At 48.7% G+C, this 16,157-nt stretch overlaps 1 protein-coding gene across 1 annotated transcript in view; it reads left to right on the top strand.

The window, feature by feature from the left end:
• ZBTB16 (zinc finger and BTB domain containing 16) overlaps positions 1-16,157 on the top strand; it is a 176,990-nt gene that overhangs the window by 102,343 nt on the left and 58,490 nt on the right. Inside the window, exon 4 of the mRNA XM_058545186.1 lies at positions 15,270-15,356. Coding sequence (XP_058401169.1) covers positions 15,270-15,356 — 87 coding nt within the window. The remainder of the gene's footprint in view (positions 1-15,269; positions 15,357-16,157) is intronic.

Here is a 16,157-nt window from a genome sequence, read left to right as displayed (position 1 = left end):
CATTAAACCTCAGCAGCTCTCTCACTGACTATTACAAGCTAACTGAGCACCGGGAGCTCTTTGGCGGCGGCAATGAGCATTTTGCTGGAGTAATTATGCAAGGCCATAGTCATTTTCAGTAACAAGGTAACTCCAGGTAAGGAGAGAAACCCTTGAAACTTTGGATTTGCTGGAGTCTTCATTAACATGAGCCCAGGACAGACAAAGGCCCAGAGACCGGATCTTTTGGGAGGCTGCTATCCATCAGGGATTTCTGCCTGAACAGCCCAGATCTCTTGGTCCCTGTGTTGGGGCCTGAGGGGAACAGCTCGGCACATCTGGGAGAGCCCTGCTGGGTTTGCATTGCTGGTGATTTGGGTCCAGAGTCACGTGCTGTGGACTATAGGATGAAGAAGGACAGGTGCAGGCTTTGGAAGCCTGGGGACAGCTGACCAGGGAGCAGGGAGACTCACAGGCCAGCATCTTCATTACTGACCTGTGCACTGAGATCAGGGCCTGACTGCAAGTAAGAAGGCCCAAACTGTACTTGCTGTCATTTTTGGGTCTGTCTGTCCTGGGTGGGTGAGGTGTGGGCCTGAATAAATGGGACCAGTGCAGCAACACCTGGGGGTCTTTTGTATCCCAGAAGATTCTTTATGGTGAAACTTGCTTAGACATATGGCCCTCCTCCCACACCCCACCCCAGCCAGAATCGTAATCGGGAGGTAGGAGCCTGAGCCTGCCATCCACGGGTCCTAGGCTAGATGGGCTGGGCAAGCATCTCTCAGTGCCTTTTGGCTGGGGCCCTGGGCCTTGCCAAGCCGAATATGTCCTCTGGGTGGCCCTGCCCAGCCTCTGGCCTGCCGCCCATCAGCATTGAATCATGCCCCTCAGAGGACAGCATGTCACTTTGCTTCCAGATATAGCCCCCGGCCCCCGGCCCTCCGGGGTGGGGGAGAGGAAGAGTCATTGTCACCAGAGTACTCCATCTTTCTGACACCACATGCCCCACATGGCTTTCTTCCTCACTTGTCAGCCGTGCACAGCCTAGAATTCTATTCTGGAGCAGACATAGAGCTGTTTAAAAAAACATATGTGACCCTTTGATTTTTTTCCTATTCTCCATTTCCCACTTTAGTTTTCAGGACTCTACCTTCAGTCTTTGGCCTGGACTGTCTGCTTTCTCCATCTCACAGTTATAAAAGTTTGTCACAGTCAGAGGCTGGCTGCATCGAGGCAGGAATGTGGTGTTTGGTTAAATTGTAAAATTAGCTAGGAAAGTTAATGAGGCATCTCGCCTCTGCCTTCCGAAGAGCAGGAAGTTTATGAAGGTGCTTCGAGTACCTTGCCTAAGAAGGAAAGAAAGGGAGAAAGGCCAGGAATGTGGAAGAGCCTCATCCAGGTGAGTTTGCAGACCTAGGACCCGGCTGTGGCCTGCTTAGCTGGAAGGGACCTGAGGGGTCATCCCCTGAGAGCTTCTGCTTTGGGACAGACTCCATCAACCATTTATGTCCAAGGACATCCCAAAACTGCACACAACTGGCTACGGTTAGCCATTCTAGCACCAAATTCCTTTTTTGTCTTGTGCAAGGCTGAAGAGACGAAGACCAAACACTTCGTCTTAGGAGGCACCCACAGCAGAAAGGAGAAGACCAAAGGCAACAATTATAATGGCAGCTAACATTTACTGAGGGCCATCCGGGGCCAGGTTCTGTGCCAGACGCTCGACTCCATGATCTCATTTAGTCCTCACAAGACCCCTATGAGGTTGGTACTATTATAATGTCCATTTTACAGGTGAGGAAACTGAGTTTACTTGCCCAAGATCAGCCAGCGAGTAAGAGGCAGGGTTGGGCTATAAACCCAGGTCTGTCTGAGTCTGAAGCCCCTGGTCTTAACCTCTGGGGCAAAGTTGTTTCCACTCCTTTTCCAGGCTGCCCATTTCTCCCAGCCCAGAGTTCACATGGCACAGATTGCACGCTTGCAAATGCTCACCCTAAAGCTTTAGAAGTCACGGTCTCAAAGGTGCGTGCAGAAGAGCTGCCAACAGTCTATTTTCTGCACACACCAAATTCTCAGGTCCTCTAATTACACCAAACAAATTTTCCTGTTTTCAAGCAGCAATTCGATGTCCTTTTAGTCATCAGATGCATTTTGATAATGGTACAGGCTTAACATGGAAAATAGCTAACCCACCTGGACCTTTGGCATGAGGTCCGCCAGAAAAGGCGAGTTGTTATTTTTTGGGGGGTGGGATAGTTCATATTAAGAATGGGCGTTAAGTGTGATGGGCAATATTTCTGTTTTGAAAAGCGTGGAGTCTCAAGGCTTCTGAATTTTGAGCCTGAAAATGTCCGTGCTGTATTTGTAATGTAACACCTCAATTATGGTGCAGGGGGTGAGCAAGACAGACTCGGAAACCTGCAAGGTTCTTTAGATCCACAGCCTGAGCCACAATTAAGGTTTCAGAAACACCAAAGGCAAGCCAATGAGTGTCATTTTTAACCAGTTTGAACATTTTACTACTTCCTAACATCAGAAGCACCCGGGCTGGAGAGCCTGCTTCTCGTCCTCAATAAAGTGATTAAGCTGAATGGGTGTTGGGGAGTATTATTAGGCTGAGAAGGGCTAAAAATAGAAATGCTCTGTTTTCTGAAAGCCACAGCAGGCCTGGAGAGACTGGCAGCCTTGAGGTGCCACTGAGGGGCTGAGGAAGGGTTGGGAGAGTGGCAGTTGCTGGGCCCCGGGTCTGAGATGAGGTCGTGGGTGTTGTGACAGGCAAGCTAGGTGGCAGGGCTCTTTCCCAGCTGTCATGGAGAATAGAATAACAGGGGAAGCTGTGGATTGCTTTCTTCTGCCTTGGTTTGGAGAAACCCCCGTGTATGTGTATTAAAGAACTAAGATAACTGACAACACTGGAGTCTAGGATGGACACCTCGGCCTAAAATTTACATATGCAGCCCCCAAATAATTGGATTTACCTGCTGTTCTTGGAGGGAAGGGGTCCAATTTGGGCAGTGAGTAAGGGCAAGTTATAAGGGGCACATGCAGAGAGAGATGGGGAAGGGAAGAGACCCTCAGAGCCAAGAGTAGGCATCTACTTTGTAAAGCTCTGATAACTAGGAGGCTCGGGGAGGTGGAATAAGGGACTTTTGGTTAACTGAAGGCCAACTGAGAAAACTTTGTCTATTTCAGTCTTTGTAGTTTACTGTCGTTCGTCAATGTAAGAGTCCGTTTTCTACTTTAAGTGACAACGATTGATTGTTTTTTATGATAGAATGTCTTGATGCTTAGAAGTCAAAGGAAAATGCCCAGGAAGGGTGTCAATCATGGAGAGAGGTTCCTAATTGGGGTTTTATTGTCAGTCAGTCTTGAAGATCGGTTGTACATTTTCTTGTAAAGCCCTACACATTTTCATGTCCTTGAACTCATTCCTCTCCATAACAGCTTTAGGTGGCAGGGAGGGGCTCAGAGCATGACGTCCATTTTACAGATGGAGAAACTGAGCTCAAGTAAATCAGGATTCTAGAATACAGCAAAGTCCACAGCAGAGCCTGATCTAGACCCTGGTGCTGCTGGCTCCCAGTCCAGACTCTCTTTGATGGACAGTGGTGTTACTTTCCTGGACCAAGAGGTGAGGGTTGTCTTAACAGGAAAAGCGTTCAGAGAAGAGGGTATGAACTGAGGAGGGTGGCCTCAGAACTTGTGGGAAAGATCCCCTAACTCCAGGGAGTGAGCTGGAGTGTGCAGAATAGCAGAGGGCTCAAGCACACTGCCTTTGGGACCTTTTTCTTCTCCCCTTAATATGAACTTCTTACTCGTGAACCTTTTATGTAATCAAAGGCCCTCCTAGTTCGGTGGGCTTCCCTTGCTGCCACCCTGATTGAGTTAGTTTCTCTTTCTTTGACACTTACTAGCTATAAGACTTGGAACAAGTGAGCTAAACTTTTCGAAGTTCAATTTTCACATCTGTACAATGGGGATAATCTTAGAATTAATGAGAGAATTAAATGGTACATGGCACGTATGTATGGTACTTAGTTCATAATAAATGTTCAATAAATGTTAGTTGTTGATATTATTATTACCATCAATGCGGAGCAGCATTACTACTCCTCATTGCAGGGCAGCCCTTGCAGGACCCCTAGGATCCTGGGAAGGGAAGAGTTAGGGTGCAGTTTCCAAGCACCAGTTACCGTTGGTAAGGCACCTTCAGGTGCATCATCTCATTTAAACCTCCTACCAACCTTGTGGCTCATTTCTGAGTGAATGGTGCCCCCTGGAGTTGTGCAACTACAAAGTCCCACTTGTAGGATGGGACAGATGTATCATATCTCTTTAGCAGGTGAGGAAATCGAGGCTCAGAGAGGTTAGACTGCTGGTGCTCTTGATATAGCAGGTGGGTACCTGAGCTGAAGTCTCAGATCTGTCGACATCAAAGCCAGGGATTGGCTTGGACAGTGAGGCTCCTCTGCTGACTGAATCCTGCCTCTTCTGTGCAGTCCGGCCTGGATGTCTGGGAGGGCTGTGGCAGGGCTTCCTCATGGAGCTCCCAGAAGAGAAGCTTCCATCTGCAAGGGAGCCAAGGGAAGGGTCAACAGACACTTGTATGCAGAACCCTGCCCACTGGTTTGTGCAACGGTTATCACACTTGTGACAGCATTTGAAGCCCTCTGAAATGCTTTGTTTCGTGTCACTTATTGAAATGTGATGACCTAAGAGTATTTTAACTTAAAAACAAAGTACACACACACGCACACAAAGTTGCAAGTGAAACTGGGGAGAGATGCTAGGAGTAGGGAGAGAATGGGGGATTCTGAGAAGAGAGAGGAGGTGGGAATTATCACTGTGGGGATCCCAAAGAGACCCCAATGTTGTGAGAGAGCTTGGCATACTTTTCAGTCAGCGGGAAAAGAGGGAGGAAGGATCCTGCTAGGACAAAGGGAGGGAGGACCAGAATGCAATTAGGGCTGGGGAAGTCTCCCCTCCCTTCCCTCTGAAAATACCTCAAGTAAAAATTTAATTGGAGGGAGTGTCAGGGGATGTTGGGGGACCAGGTTAGTGGCAGACGTCACTTGAGATTTTGTGGGTAGGCGGGGTTTAGATTCTGGCCATCACCCGAGAGCGGCCTGGCTGTGCTTTTCTCCATTGTGCAGGCAATACTCATGAATCTTATGCTGGGGAGGTGTGTGGGGCGGGGACCGCCCTACCAGATTTCGGGTGAAGGTCTGTGATGGAGGATCTGGAGGTGCTTCAGTAGAATGGAGCAAGGTAATTGAGGTTGAGAGGAGGGGGCCAAAGGCTCAGGTAACAAACAGCTTTGAGGCTGCTAGATGCCAGCAGAAGCCCCTCTTTGTGTTCTGAAGATCCCACCTGATAATCCTTTTTATTGAGCAGTTACTGCATTTATTCTCAGTTACTGAGAATCCTCAGGTGGGACCAGGGAGGAAGATGATTGTTGGTATCTAAGGGTTGAGGGGTTAGCCCATAAAATCGTGGCGGAAATCCCTACTGGAGTATCTCTGGCCTTTTTGCCTAGTCTCTTACAAATGCCAAGACTGCTGGCTACCTCTTTCAAACAAAACAAAGCTGTGAACACCTGAAAGCTTCAGTGTTCCCTGGAACTCAGGGGTCAAGCCTCGGCCTCGGCCTCATTGGCTGAGCCCGACTCTGTCTGGCTAATGATTCTCTCGGCGTCTGGACTCCCTGTTCTGCCTTGCCCACCTGATGGAGCAAGGTATTCCTCTTGAGAAGGAGTTCCCCTGGCTGAAGCAGGGAACACAGCCCCAGCTTGCTTGGTCCAGCCAGCACCTTTGCATCACCAAGGGATGTAAGCATTTGAGCTCCCTGTTACAGCCACGTTTAGCTTTCTTTGCTATATGCTTCCAGCTTCTTCTCACATAACACCTGTTCATCTTTTCTTCTCCTAACAGAGAAGAAGACTAGAGATGTCCCAATTTAAAACTTGTCATTTATAGATGGAGAGACGAAGTGACTCACCCAAGGCCACGCAACTCGGGCAGGACAGTGAGGACTCTGCATCCATTTCTCTTTGCGGTGCTTCAGGAAGGGTTGGGTGCTCCTTGCCAGCAGACCCCTCCTTGAGCCAGTTATCCACCTGCCTCATCTAGTGGTGGCCCCTTCTCTCATCGCGAACAACTGAGTACCATGCATACAAGAGCCCCAGAGAATACAGTGTCGCACCTCTCTCGGCCACTTATTCACTGGGGATTACCCAAAGGAACGGTGGGGCTGGAGTTCCTGAAGGCTCAGGCCAGAGGCTGGCCTCCTGGAGCTCAACTTGATGGAGAGAAATTGGTCTATACTCATAATAACTATTTGGGCACCTACTGTGTGCCAGGTACTTCATATAGGTTCTTGTTCAAACTATCTTGAGAGGATTAATAACCCCATTTTAAGGAGGGAGGTGATGCTGCAAAGTTGATGCCAGGACCATACTGCCAATGAGTGGAAGCACCCCAAAGCCACGTCTGGCCACTAGCCGCTGTAGAACTCTACCTTGGGGACATCTCCGAGTTGTCACGGTGTGTCTGGAAGTCTAGTCCATCACATCAGGGGTTGACATTCCCTTCCCATGGTAAGAGAGGGTTTTGTGCTACTGCGTCGATTACCACCGTTTCTTGATTGCCAGTCATGGAAGTTGCTGGGGGAAGAAATAGGTTAAAGGCAGTGTTGAGTTAAACCCCCAAATCAGTACTCTCAGACTTCAGGAAGATTTGTATGTTGTTGTTTTCACTGCAACAAATTTCCGTTCCTACTTGTATTTTATTTAAAATAATTCACCTTACATAGGTTTGCGCTCATCTCAGCAGGAGGATGATAATGCTGTCAAAACTTGGCCATGAGTGACGGGAGTCGACAGGAGAGGGGGCATTTCTTTGCTCTTCTCCCAGGGAAAGGTAATCGGCCCTCTCTTGACTGTACATTCTTGGTTATAGGGATTTCTTGGGGTGCACATTCGCTAGTATCATCTGCCTTTCCTTTATCTTCCACTCCCTTCCTTCCCACTCTCCTGACAACTTGTCCAGAGTGGGTGTCTTTCCTTCCTTCTTTTTCTGTTTGTGTTTTGGCAGGGGTGTAAGAATATTTTAAATGTTATGGTGTTGATTGCATGCATTTGATGTCTGTGTGGGTCCCAGACATTGACACTGGGGGAAAAAGTAACGGTAATAATGACGATGTTGTTGTTAATGACAACTAGCGTTTATTGAGCAGTTACTGCATGCCAGGCATGGTGTTAAAGATTTTACATATGCTATTTAAGTTAGTCTTTACTCAGCCCTGTGAAATAGATACTCTGTGCCCAATTTTACAGGTGAAGAAACAGGCCCAGAGAAGATAATTAGCTTGCCCAGGGTGGTAGCTAGAAATGGTGGGACCCAAGACTTGAACCCAGGTTTGTTTGATTCCAGAGCGAGGGTTCTTCACTTCTCTGCTGTGCAGCTATGTATTGAGCGTATGTGTTTGTACTGGCCATGGGCTGTGTTTCTAAGCCTATTGGGTTACCTACTTGTGCTAAAAGTGGTGACAAAGGAGCTTTCCAAGACTCTCTGGGCTGAGAATTGAGTTGCAGGGATAAGGGACAAGGTGGACCTCTGTTTTCTCTATCAGACATGAGAGCAGGACCACAGAATCCCAATGAAGGCCAAGGGCACCAGGGTGCCACAGAACCTCCTGGTAGGATGACGTTCATTAGGTGCCTAGGAAATGTTCTCTTAGACTAGAGACGCTTCAGCATTTCCTTTTGACCCATTCCAAGGTCTCGTCTTCTACAGAGTGGACATTTAGCCACCTGTGAGGTATCTGGCCACCTACCAAGTCATTGATGGGAAATTGACTTCTAGAGATCTGAAACCCTACCGCCTGCAATCGTGTCATTCCTCTATCTCTGTGCCCAGCCTCGGACGCTTTCCTGGTGGCTTTCTCAATCCTACCTTTGACTGGGGCCCCGTATCATTAGTTCATTCACCCTTCCGTCCTGCAGTGAGACCAGGTCCCGAGGACCTTTCTCCCACTTCGTTGTCAGGTAGAACTACCCTTGAACCATATCCTGCGCCAATCGATAGAGCTGGTGGTTTTCCATTCTGCCCACATCTGCCCACTTGCCTTCCCTTTTCCCTCTCCTCTGACTCTGTGTACCTTTCAGAGATGCTGGTTCTGTATCACATTTTGTTTTGTTGATAAAAGAGAAAGAGCGAGAGAGAGCTGGAGAGAGAGCACGCCTTCCAGCTCCTCTTGGGGAGTACACATCTCCTTGAGTGAAAGAACACGCAGTGCTGGCCTCTGGAATTGGCAGCCAGTGTACTGTTCTCTGTCTGATAAGAGGTACTGTAAATAAAACTGTACACCATGGTCTGTTGTAAAATGCCCCGCGTCTGTACTCATTGTTCTGACAGCTTATGCTTTTTTTGGGTCTGCTGTTTTGGTACACTCTGTACTTCCTTATGTAAGCAGGCATGCATATCTCATCAGAACATTCAAGATGTTTATTTTAAAATCTCAAGGAATTAAAAGAAAAAGGACACTGCTCAACATTAGTTGCTGGCAAACGTTAGGTGTTTTTTCAGTGGTTCCTTTTTTTTTTTTTTCTTTCCCCTTCTCATTAGCATGGGGGTTGGAGAGCTTTTGGAGAGGGAGGATTTTAAATGTTTTTTCTTCTCTCATTGGCTTCTGCCTTTATTTATTTCAGAGAGACACCAGCTCACATCTGATTGCATTCAGCATCTTCTACTCCCTTCTTAGATGCTCAGGACCCCCAGCCCCATTTCTGGTCAGGAAGGCCAGTGGGGAGCAAGGCTCTATACTTTGCCAAGTGGGAGAGGCCAGAGGTGGTGGGAGGAGGGAGCTGCGGGAGCCTGACGCACTTCTGCCTTTTAGCTCTGTTGTCATTGGAATGCTGGGCATTTATAGAAAGCTTTATGGTTTTGAAACTGCTTTCCTGGGGTGTCCCTCCTTTGATTCCTGTGAGTTGGGGTGATCCTTAGCACAGAGTGAAGGCAGCTCCCATATAAGGAGGCCTCAGACCAGCTCCAGCCTCCCTGCGGGCTGTGGCCGCTGCCGCCTTTCTTTTCACCCAAGCTCAACCTGCTTTGAAGCATCCTCCTTCCTCTAGCGCCTATCTAACCTGCTGGAAGTCAGGGAGAAAGGGGAGAAGTAAGGGTCTGGAAAATTCAGAATCGTCTGGCAGCTCCTGCTCCCCCAGTGTAGCACTTAAGGCATGCTTGAACCCTCATCTGCAGCAGCCTTGGGAGACTGGCAGGGGCAAGGATGTCTGTCTGCCTGTCTCTTTAACAGTGACTCTCAGATAAATTCAGTACCTGGACTGGAAGTGGCAATCACTCAGCAGATCTCTGCTAGCCAGTCGAGGGTCTACCCTGGCCATCGGAGGCCTCCTTGGACAGGAGGCTCCTATGTATGCTGGAGGGAGGGGCTGCTTGTTTGCTGCGGAGTGTGAGTCCGGGGTGGCTGGGCGGGGAGCAGAGGGCTGATGAAAGGGAGATCTTGCTCCAGAGGAAGCAGACAGACCCACTTCCTAACATTTCCTTTCTTCTCCCCGGAACTGCCTGAGTTCCAGCCAGAGAACATGTCCTTGAGTTTTGAAAAAGGGGCAGTAGAGAACCCAGAGTGGGTGGAATAAGGACTCTGCCACCCCCTAGGGGACAGCCTGGCAGTGCTCTGAATGGCCACTGCCCCCTTCTCAAGCCGGTTCTGCACCCGGGAACCTGCCTGAAGGTTTCTTTGTTTATCAGGTGTTTAGTGAGCACAAACTGCACGTCAGGTATGGAGCAGGGCTTAGGGGAGACAGCAGGGAACAAGACAGATGCTAGCCCTGCTCGCACAGAGCTTACAGTCGGCTGGGGAGGACGGAAAAGAGCCCGGCAGCACAGGACATGTGAGTGGGCCTCCTGGGGCTCATCCGGGAGGATTTAAGAACTGGATGTGAATAGCTGCCAATACTGACATGTTGGTCCTATGACAGATGATCCTGCTCCCCTCAACAAGACAATCACTCACCTTCAAATTAGAGGGACAAAGGTTGTGTGTGTGCTTATAATGAAATATGTCTTTACAGATGTGAGACTCACTTTACACAAGATAAATGGCCCCCAAATCACTGTGCACTGAATTTCAGTAAAATCAAGCATACTTTGCACAAAGGAGTTCTTTAAAGGAATTTTCATCTGACTGGTGACGCTGATGGTTACTACTTACTGGGTCTGTGTATCTGCACCCCAGGTATAGGGTGGAGCACTTTACCCACCTTGTCACAGCCCTCTGAGGGACTTCCGCTCATTCCCATTTTACGGATAAGGCGACAGACTCACTGAGATTAGGCAGCTTGCTGAGAGTCACGATCGTGACTGGCTTGGCTGGGATTTGAACTCGGATCTGTCTGACCTGAATCTCTACTGCCTCCCAAGGTCTAAATATCATCAGTGAGCTCTTCTATCCACAGAGCGCTTGGTGATGAACAGAGTTTTGTATTCATTAATATCCATTGTCTCCTTGGAGCCTCATAGCAGCCTCAAGTGAGGGGGACAGACGTGGTTTCCCCATTTTACAGACTGGGAAACAGGTTCATCGAGGTGTGATGTACACAGCAGTGAGTGGCCTAGGACCCAGATCCCTCCACTCCGGATCTCACTGTTCTGTCCCTTGGTCCACTCAGATCTGTAATTGCTAGGGAGGAGAGCGGGGGACTAGCCCACTTTATCTTCTGGCTCTTCTGCCTCTTGGCTACTTAATTTCTCTCCCTGCGATCTGTCCCCTTACTTGACCCCATCTTTCCCTCTCCCCTCACTGACTCCATTCCAACCAGCTGGCCTCCCTGCTCTTCCTTTGCCTGGACTGGGCATCCCCATACAGTGATGTGGCTTCTCCCTCACCATCTTCAATTCTCCCCTCTGATGTCAGCTCGTCAGGGAGGTCTTCCCTGACCACCCCATATAAAATAGCAGCCCCTGGCCCTCTCTATCCCTCTTCACTTAATTTATTTCTCTTTTTATCACTTAGCATCACCTATGTTATATTTATTGTCACGCGCCAAATAGCGACATTTCGGTCAACAATGGACCGCATATATGATGTACCCATAAAATAAGTACCATATAGCCTAGATGTGTAGTAGGCTGAACCATCTAGGTGTGTGTAACTACACTCCATGATGTTCACACAATGATGAAATAGCCTAACGACGCATTTCTCAGAACATATCCCCGTCGTTAAGCGACACACAGCTGTACTTGATTTCTGAAGACGTACCCTCCCCTCTAGAATGTAAGCTTCCTGAGGGCAGAAATTTTTTTATCTCTTTTGTTCATTTACGGTAATCCATCTCTTGGCGTATACTTAACGGACATCCAAAAAACATCCCCCGTTTGCAGGAAGGCTATGACAAGGCATGGCCATCCCTGAGCTGTGCCCTGGCATTCTCCCCACTCCAAGATGAGCCCCAGGAAATTTGGTAGGGGATAAATTGCTGCCGATATGTCCATATGCACCCATTGTGTTCAACTGGCATGACCTCCCTCCTTCCCCATCACTTCCTCGCACTGATGCTTTATAAATGTATCAGCAGCTGAATGATGTCACCATAATGCATTTTGGGAATAGCCATGTGGTTTGTACACACTTGAATTGCTTTGAATGCAAACCTGACATCATACTGAAGGCAGCAGCGAACAGCATATGCACAGTAAACAGGCAGGGACTATCTTATTGATTAACAGATGAGGCCTCTATTATCGATCAAAGCCTGGCGAGGAAATTTATCACTTTTAATTTCAGGGCTGCCAAATATTTCTGCCTCTGAGCCAGCCATTACAGAGATAATTTAAAGGCACATGCCTCCTTGGGAGAGGGGGTTTCTGCCTCTCTCTGCTCAGCTCTTGTGTCCTGGAACTGCCTGGCTTTGCTGTTGGGCTCACCCTGGGGAGTTGGGGGGAGTCTGGCCTGGGGGTGGGAGGGGTGGAGCAGTCATGGGGCTTCATGAATGGGGGATGGTGGTGGGAGCCAACATTTGTGGTATCCGTGTGTAATGAGGGTTCTGACCCAGAGTCATTGAGGACAGGGGGCTTTCACACACTCAGCTCAGTTTCGTGACTTTAGGAACGCAGGGGTGGAGAGGGGAGGACTTTGAGGGCAACCAGAGGTGGTCAGACTTGGCCCAGCCAGCAGCCTTGACTAGATCATGTGTGCTAATCTGTTTTTATCTTCATCTGAACTCGTCTGATGGCACACATCCGGCCTGCATTTCCTCCCTGCCCTCCTTCCTTTCTCTCTGCTGCTCAGTCATTAAAGCAGACGCTATTACAGCCGCACGGGTGGCTGTTTTCTAAGAACCCTCCATACCACATCCCTTTGAAGCTGCAGCACGGGAGGGCTCCTCACCGGTTGCAGGGCTCCAGCACGATGGGGACTGCGAGCCCACAGGGCGCCCTCCGCTTTCCCGTTCCTGCTCCCCTCCTCGGGCCTCCCCTTCCCCTTTCTTCTTTAGGGAGCCGTGAGAACTGACAGAACCAAAGAAATACAATTAAAATCAGATCCCTTACAGATGCGCAGAAAATCATTGCTGGCTAATGATTTGCGACTGGGGGCAGTTTCTCTTTGTGGGGGGCTATGGCTCCAGCCACCCCAGTCTTTCCACCCTGGCCTGCTCTGCTCTTTGGGACACTTGCTGCATCTCCAGTATAAAGGCATGAAAAGTGGTCCTGGCTGCCACCCCACACATTGTGACCGCTTGCCCGTCAAGTTTCTGGGCTCTCTCTTGGAAGCTCTGTAAGCCGAGTACAGGTCCTTGGCCTGAGGACTCCCTGCAGCTTGAAGGGATACCCAGAGGTGATCATGGTATCCTCCCTGCCTCTAGGCAAATTCAACTCCAGCCACCTAAGACAAAAGACAATGTTTACTTTTAAAGCTCTTAAGGAAAAGTGACCTCATATCTTTCCTGGGGCACTTTATCACTCGTTTATTCAGTCAGTCAACTAACATTTATTGAGCACCTAGTAGAGGGTATATCCTGCTGGTCATTAGGAATCTAGACCAGGTCAGTGCCCTCACAGGACCTGACTCTAGGATCATGATACCTTTCATTGTCAGGAATTATGTATAGGTGTTTAAGTCTATACCAGTACAATTTGTATTCTAGTTCTGTTCCTTAAGTATATGCTATTACTCCAAGGCAGAGGTTTTAAAACTTTAAAAAAAGTAGTGGAACCGTTTTTCCAAATAGAATTTTGGATTTTCAAAACTGATTATAAAAGCAATACATTAGATTTTCATTTTTTTTGATTTGGAGGAAGGAAGCCCAGACCCCCCCTTATCCCTGAAGCATCTTTGCAGATGGAACCCTAGGGAGGCTGAAGGCACAGGGATTAAGAGCAGAGGCTCTGAAGGCAGACTGCCTGGGTTTGAATCCACCTCTACTATTACCTACTGTGTGACATTGGCCAAGCCACTTAACCTCTGTGAGCTTCAGTTTCCTCATCTGCTAAATGGGGGTAATAATAGTGTGTACTTTTAAAAGTACATACTTTTGGGATCAAATGAAATGATATATCTTATTAAACACTTAGTATCATGCCTGGCATAAAGCCTCAGGAAATCTGAGAAGGTTTAAAAATGGCACTAAACTGTTTTCTACTACAAATGTGTGTAAGAAGTAGTTCTGCCTCTTGGGAGACTAATACAAAACTAAAACACAGGCACACTTAAAGAAGTGCTAAGATGAGGAGAAAGGAACAGAGGAGTTGCTCGAGCACAGAGACTCAGGAGGGTCGAGTGCTGCCCAGTGAGGGCTGGTAAAGACAACTCCCTGTGGAGATGGAGGGCTAACTGGGTCAGGTTATGGAAGACCTTGAAGCCAAAATTCAGAATCAGTGCAAATTGTGAGCCACTGTATCTTCTTGAGCACGGAAGTGAGTAATCAAGTGGCCTTCAGGGAACCTGCATCTGTTGGGTGGATCAGAGTGTGGCCGGTGGTGTGGCATCCATCCTTGAGAGTTCCTTCCAGAGTTCCAGGCACAATCCAACAAGGGCCTGGATAGTGGCAGTGGTGATCGACATGCAGTGGAAGAGATGTGTCTAGAAGACATTTTGAAGGAAAACCACCAAGGCTTGTGACAGGTGCCCCTTGTATGAGATAACATATTAGAGCCTTGAAGACTGTTAGCAAATTGTAAAAAGTCCCGTTTCTCTTGACATTGTCTCTTTGAGCCTGGTAAATAATGGTTCTAAAAACGTTTATCAAATTGAATTGCACTGAATTGATTTTGTTTATTCCACAAATATGTACAGTAATAGGTTCCCACTGTGTGTCAGGCAGATGCAACTGTGCATGAGATGACATGCTCCCTCCCTTGGGGAGCTTATAGTGTGGCAGAAGATAGAGACGGGTCCACAGGCGTTTGGAAGAGAGCAAAGTGAGGCTGTGACGTGGAACATACAGGGTGCTATGGGAGCATAAAGAAGGGCTACCTCACCCAGACACGGGGGCCAGAGTATTGAAGCTGATGCATACGTGATGAATAGGGGCTAGTATACTCTGGGGCTGGGAAGAGGGGCAAGAATGTCAGAGACAGAGGAGGGGTAGAAGGATGCACAGAGACCTTGTGATGAGGAAGAACATGGCTCCTCCAGGGAATCAGAGCAGCTGAGAAGGGCTGGAGACTAGGGAGCAAGAGTGTGTAGTGGGAGACGAAGCAGGAAAGATAAGCAAGTCGAGAAGTGCTTTGTGAGTCATGGTGAGGAGTTTGGACTTTATCCTGTACACACATCTAGGTATTTTAAATGGTCATATGCAGGGGTAGACAGCAAGTTTAGTTTTGGACACGTTGAGTTAGTTTATCCAAGGAGAGGTATGTCAGCAATTCCTATTTTCCCATAAAGTATAATCTAGGTAACAGGGCATGTTTCCCCTCATGGTCTTGTTTACTCCTTTCCATCTGTCGCCTGGAGCGAGCCCCCGAGGATCCCCCTTCTGCTGGGGGCATCTGATCTGCACACCATCTCTGTTTGTCTTGGTTGTTCTGATTTTGTTCTCTCATCTCTCTGGGGGAGCCCTAGATGGGGCATTTGGAGCTCAGCTGGGTGGATGGTCACATCTTGGAGGAGGGGCTGGGCTGGCTGCTGGGGCCATGGATTATTCCCGACTTGGGATCTTCACAGGTGTCTGACGCCTCCCTCAGTGTCCACTTGCAGGATTTTGGCCCAGGACCCCGCTCCTAAGGGCATTTCACTCTGATGATAACTGCCTGCCCTTTCTTCCGCAGCCGGTGCCAAAGCCTTTGTCTGTGATCAGTGCGGTGCCCAGTTTTCGAAGGAGGATGCCCTGGAGACACACAGGCAGACACATACAGGTGAGTTGACTTGGATTCCCGTGCTCCGGGTCCTCCACAATGTGACAGCGTGTGGAGACGAGGTATCCTGGCGGCACCCTCTTTCAGCAAACGTGACATCCAGTCATTTCCTGGGGGAGCTGTGAGTAGGGATGGCTTGTGCCACGGCCAGCTACTCCTGCTTGTGAGGCTGGCTGGGCAGGAGTTTACAAGGGTGACTTTGCACCATAAGAACAGCTGCCCTGGATTATGCCAAGATCTCTGTCTCTAACGGGCACCAAGATCCCGTCTTCACAGAGACTTCTTGTACGCTCTTGTCAAGGCCTTAGAAAGTCCGTGATGTTATCTAAGCATCCCCTTCCTTTGGTGAATGAGCAGTTAGGAAACTCGCACACCCCATCTGACTAACTCTGAAACCCTCGTGTGGCCACAGTGGGCTGGTCCCCGCTCCGCGAGAGTCGAATCCTTGTCTAAAAGAAAGCAATCTGTACACAGGGTGCGTTTGAACAATGTTAACTGACAACGATATCGCTTTATTTGATTTCAAAGCATTGGTCTCACAGCATCAGCATCATCTCATCATTGTAATCAACGTCGTCATCACTGGTGTAGCCCACACTTATCAAACGCTCACAGTGTGCCAGACTCTGTTCTCAGTGCTTTACCTGATCTCACCTGGCTGGTCTTTCAGTAACTCTGAAAGGTAGGAGGCTACACCCATGTCATAGGTGAGGAAACTGAGGCCCAAAGGAGGGAAGGTGACTGGCTGAGGTGAATTGGGGGATGGGAGTGACAAGGTTTAGACTGCCCGGGTGTCCTCTT

This window comes from Diceros bicornis, chromosome 7 (assembly GCF_020826845.1).
Source record: "Diceros bicornis minor isolate mBicDic1 chromosome 7, mDicBic1.mat.cur, whole genome shotgun sequence".
Taxonomy (NCBI): Eukaryota; Metazoa; Chordata; class Mammalia; order Perissodactyla; family Rhinocerotidae; genus Diceros; species Diceros bicornis.
The sequence above is the reverse complement of the archived record's forward strand: the minus strand, read 5'-3'. Positions and strand labels throughout refer to the sequence as shown.